This window comes from Copadichromis virginalis, linkage group LG19 (genome assembly GCF_057382275.1).
Source record: "Copadichromis virginalis isolate Kocher_CV1m ecotype Utaka linkage group LG19, C_Virginalis_male_GT1.1, whole genome shotgun sequence".
NCBI classification, from domain to species: Eukaryota; Metazoa; Chordata; class Actinopteri; order Cichliformes; family Cichlidae; genus Copadichromis; species Copadichromis virginalis.
The window spans coordinates 14,652,192-14,657,162 of record NC_140636.1 but is presented as its reverse complement, the minus strand read 5'-3'; the positions used below and the strand labels follow the sequence as shown (position 1 = coordinate 14,657,162).

The 4,971-nt window shown below is 49.7% G+C and overlaps 1 protein-coding gene across 2 annotated transcripts; it reads right to left on the bottom strand.

Annotated features, from left to right (window-relative positions):
• Positions 1–4,905, bottom strand: qrsl1 (glutaminyl-tRNA amidotransferase subunit QRSL1). 2 transcript variants are annotated; one of them, XM_085441688.1, is made up of 11 exons: positions 4,802–4,905; positions 3,306–3,465; positions 3,131–3,229; positions 2,951–3,047; positions 1,938–2,099; positions 1,682–1,857; positions 1,402–1,514; positions 1,014–1,206; positions 821–938; positions 510–715; positions 1–278 (listed from the first exon to the last, which is right to left on the bottom strand). In XM_085441688.1, exons 1-11 carry the CDS (start codon positions 4,823–4,825, stop codon positions 82–84), a joined length of 1,545 nt encoding a protein of 514 aa, XP_085297814.1. In that variant the 5' UTR covers positions 4,826–4,905; the 3' UTR covers positions 1–81. The 2 variants fall into 2 exon arrangements, with proteins under 2 accessions (XP_085297814.1, XP_085297815.1); XM_085441689.1 differs by lacking the exon at positions 4,802–4,905 and adding an exon at positions 3,907–4,504.
• Positions 4,906–4,971: the final 66 nt, after the last annotated feature.

The following is a 4,971-nucleotide window of genomic DNA, read 5'->3' as shown; positions in this document are numbered from 1 at the left end:
AACAAATGCATGTGTTTATTAGCACGACAAATAAAGTCAGCTGTGACAGACAGTCAAGGTAACGGAGAAGCTTCAAGCTCCTCACGCAGCTCCCGTCTGCTCCCGTCTCGTCATTCCCGAGTCCTCAAAGTCACTGATCGAGGGGAAACCAACCCTCTGCTCGATCCACTGGGCCACGCTGAGCAGCTTTCGGTCTTGGAGAGCGGGAGCTATGAGCTGTAGGCCAATGGGAAGGCCCCGTCTCGACAAAGCCGTCGGCACAGAGACAGCAGGGAGACCTGGTGTGCAGAGAGAGAGAGAGTTGAGAGAAGCTGGATGCTCTAAGTCACAGAGTGAACAGAGAACGCCGCTTCGGCTCAAAAACACCAGTTTCATTTCACTTCATGTGCAGGAGGGAAACGAGAAGCAGCTTCTTAAGCTCCTCAGTTACAGGTGTGCATGGTGTGCTTATCCCCAACATATTTAAATGCTCCTCCCACACTTCCTCTGCATGCAGCTTCAGTGCCTACCTGCCATGTTGGCGGGCTGCGTGAAGACGTCTTCCTGTGCGCTGCGCGTTCGGTTATCTTCCTGAGTGAAGTCGTGGTAACGAGCCGCATCCGTCAGCGTGGTGGGCGTCAGCAGTACATCGACACCAGAGCTGAACACGCGCTGGAAGTCATTCGCAATGAGCCGGCGAACTTTCTGAGCCTTCACAAAGTAGTGCTGGTAGTTCCTGAGGGAAAATAAAAGGACACAATTATTCTTTAGAAAAAGATCGAGAGATGGAGAGGATCACAGGATCCCTCCATGGCTCGGAAACACGACGGCTCAGTCTCACCGTTTTAGCAGGAAGTAGTTCCCAGACAGAATCCTCCCTCTGACGACGTCGTTGAAGCCCTCGTGCCTGCTCGAGGCGTACATGACCTCTGTCGAGGTGTCCATCTGGCTGCGGTGGCCTGCTGGCAGAGTCAGACTTCATCACATCTGCTATAAGAAGTGCCAAACCCACACACCACAGCACGATTCATTACCGTATTCCAGGCCGTCAAACCGGGCCATGTTGGACGCCACCTCGGCGTGGCACAGGACGTGGTAGCACACGATGGAGTACTGCGTATGGGGGAGCGACACTCGCTCCACCCGCGCTCCAGCTTCCTCAAACAAGTCGGCCACGCTGCTCCACTGGGCCAGAGTCTCCTCGGAGAGGCCCGGGGCGTGATACTCCTGACGTGCAGCACAGGAGAGACGGAACAACAGCTCAACATGTTGTTCATACTCGACTTTCATCTACCTGCCTTTGCAATCAATGCAATCATCTCAGCAGCTTCCATGTTAAGGTTCATCTCAGTGCTGACCTCAATATTCACTCCTGCAAAGTAATATGTTGGCGTGTAATGCTGAGGTAGTTTGTAGTGTCACCTTAGGGATGCCCACACAGATGTTCTTAACATCAAAGTCTTCAGGAAGCTCTGTTAGTGATGAAGGGGCGGGAACTGTTGTTGAATCTCTGACGTCGAGGCCTTGGAGGATACCTGCACGACACGACAACATAATCCCAGGTGAGTCGTGCTGTTTGGCCGATGTGCTGCGAAATGAGACAGCTGCAGTTTCCTTTAGAGCGGCAGACATTCTTATTCAGACATTCTTAATCATAGAGCTGCTGCGTGTTGATGTCCAGGGTCACCTGGGGGATTCTCACCTAAGACGACGGCCGCATCGTTCACGCTGCGTGTCATTATGCCCGGGACGTCCATGGAGTTAACGAGGGGGATGAGACCGTGTCTGGACAGCAGACCATACGTGGGCTTCAGGGCCACGACGCCACACAACGACCCGGGGTTTCGTGTGGATCCGCCCGTGTCTGAACCCAAAGCTCTGCCAAGAAGAGCATCACATGTAAACACGGAGATCCTGACAGTCTTACTGAAGACGAGAGCCCGAACAAGTCTCCTCACAGGTAGCTGGTGAGCGAGGCCACAGCTGCGGCGCTTCCACCTGAACTGCCTCCAGTGACGACCCAGTCCGAGTCCGGGTCTGCCTTCGTCCGCTCTCTGTAGGGTGCGGCGTAACCCCAGGGGTTCTTTACGGCGCCGAAAGCACCATCAGTACTGCCCGCACTGCGAGGAAAACAAACGGATCCATATGAGAAAAACTGCAGCTCACCTGCAGAATTCACAGAAATCTTTTTTGTAACCTTTGTTTGTTCAGTGAATTTATCTTTTTAACCACATTTTGATTCCTCCTCACACGAGAATGCTGTGAGTCAGCGCTACACAAAGATGGAGTTTGCAAGTATAACTTAGATGGAACGGGGATGAACATTTTGAATCATGTCCAAAGAACCTGAACAACACCAGTGGGGCAACATGCATGACAATGCACGGCGCCTTGCAGTCATTCAGGCTTCATGACTCTGACAATTCCCAAACAGTAATTTTCCTGGTATGTAGTTTAGTGTTGGATATGAAGATTTTTCCCATCATAACCCTCATTTTACATAATCTGATGATGCAAACAGCTTAACAATACAGACCGACAGGACAGAAGGATCCACATGTAACTCCACAATGACTAGAAAATGAGCCAGGAGGCATCACATGTAGGCACAAAGGTCACCTTTCATCTGCTCTAACTTGTTCTGAGCAGCCACTTATCTCACATGCTGATATGAGCCTGCAAAGTTTACCCAGAATGCACTTTGTCACATTTCCTCCAGCTCAAAGATCCAGTTTAACCTCCCAGTGCTGGTTTCTGTTCCTCTACATCAGAAACATTAAACTGCTGCAGTTTGTTCACACTGTGGTCGATCCATCGCACAGACGACCAGTTCGTTAGTCTGACTCTGCGCTTAGACTGCAACACTTGATGTAGGTGTGAACGGATTTGGTTGCAGATTTTAACAACACTTAAATGTTCAGTCCTGACATCTCTTCTACTTTAATCAAAAATACTGCAAAAACTCAGTTACCCCATTGCAAACTCATCCATGTTGGTCTTCCCCATTAAAACTGCCCCCTGGTCGAGGAGTTTCTGGACCACTGTGGCGTTATAAGGAGGAGTGTAGTCTGCAGGAAAAGCAGGATATATAAGTACTGGGCTGCAATGGAGTGGAAAACAAGTTGTTTTTATTACCCCACTTCACACAGACCTTTAAGCATCCTGGAGGCACATGTGGTCCTGATATTCTCCGTGCAGAAATTATCCTTGACAGCAAACGGGATTCCATCCAGAGGACCTTTGGGCACACCTGAAGGTAGAAGAGATCAAGCAGTGACACCCGAGTCACACGGAACCAAATTGAGCCCGACTCGAGATGTCCTCACCTCGCTGCAGTCTGCGTTCTGCCTGCTGAGCCTGCTCCAGAGCACGCTCCTCTGTCACCGTTATGTAAGCGTTCAGGTGCTGCGTTTTCCTGATGCGATTCAGGCATTTTCTGCAGAGCTCTGTCGGAGAGATTCGTCCCTCCCGCAGCGCTAAAGACACCTGAAGAACGACGATGAAACAGCAGAGCTGGAATCAAACTCGTGCATTTTATTAATAACATTACAGTATCACAAAGAAACTACATCGAAGCTTTTTTAACTGTGACAGTGAAGCAGCAAAAAGAATCAACGCAGGACTGCACATTCAACAGCAGACAGAACAGGCCGATACAGACACAACACAGTGCAGACACAGCAGACTGCTGTTCTGTGGGGGACAGATGGACTGGGAGACTCCCGTGTTTCTTATATATTGCAGTCGATATATAGGAGAAAGATGCATAGCAGTGAGAATGTATGCTAATGATACTGCCTAAGGGAAGCATGTATAATGTAAACAGAATTGGTCCCAGCACTGAACCCTGTGGAACTCCAGACTCTCCATTTACATGAACAAATTAGAATCTGTTAGTGTTTCCTCTTCTTCTGCTTTTTCACTCACCATGTGTTTTTACACCTCACTGAATTTAACCATGAGTTATTAATAATCTCTGGCTCTCTTCCACAGCGCGTCTCACCCCAACCAGTCACAGCAGATGGCTGCCCCTCCCTAAGCTTGGAGATGCCGGAGGTGAGCGCTTGCTCACAGGTGTCATGTGACTGTTGGGTTTTCTGTTTCCTCTGTATAACTGTATGGTCTCGACCTTACAGTATAAAGCAGCTTGAGGCAACTGTTGTTGTGATTTTCTGCTGTAAAAATAAAGTTGAATTGAAAATGTCCTTCACGACATCCATCATCGTCTGAGGTTTTCCGCTTTTCCTCCTGCCTGCAGCTCCATCTTCATCTTCCTTTCTCCAAGATATCCTCTCTCCCTCCTCGGCAGATGTCCAAACCCTCTCAGCCTCTCCCCTCTAACTCTGAGTCCCTCTGATGGACTCGCATCTAATCTTCGCCATCCTGCTCACTCCCAGAGAACATCTAAACACCTTCAGCTGTCTTTTTGTCATTGCCATCGTCTCCAAATCATACACCATAGCATGCCTTCACTTCACAAATGTGCTCTGACCCCCACTGCTGTCTGTGATCCACAGTGCTCTGCGCTTCTCCATCAACATGATGCTCGCTGACCACCTCTCTGTTGTTCCTGCAGCTTTCTCATGAAATAAAGACGTCATTACAAAGCGGCACAAACGGGCTTCATTCGTTATAAACATGTTGCATATCTCAATATGAAACCGCCGCTATTCTCAGCTATGCCTTCATGCTACCTGTACGCGTTTTAGTGGCTGCTAACGCGTCACTGCGTGCTGTCTGATGAAGATGATTCGTCGTCTGTCTGATGAAGACTTCGTGTGTTGGTGAGTCGCTGCGCGGCACAGACACTGCCGTCACTGACCTGCTTTATCGTCCGGCTCAGCATCTCGGAGCACCTTTCACTTTACAAACAACCTTCCCGCAGCGAACGGCCTCTGCGAGCCGCCATGTTTGTTTCCTCTAACACGCTTGCCTGTGATTCGACAGCGGTTTAGTAACTCGCGCTCTGATTGGCGGAGACACCGGAGGAGG

Excerpts from the sequence above, each read along its gene's own strand:
- qrsl1 (XM_085441688.1), bottom strand. The coding sequence starts at position 4,825 with ATGCTGAGCCGGACGATAAAGCAG. Across the intron at positions 3,230-3,305 it reads AGAACGCAGACTGCAGCGAG|GTGTGCCCAAAGGTCCTCTG; the intron begins GTGAGGACATCT and ends TTCTACCTTCAG. Across the intron at positions 3,048-3,130 it reads TGCCTCCAGGATGCTTAAAG|ACTACACTCCTCCTTATAAC; the intron begins GTCTGTGTGAAG and ends CTTTTCCTGCAG.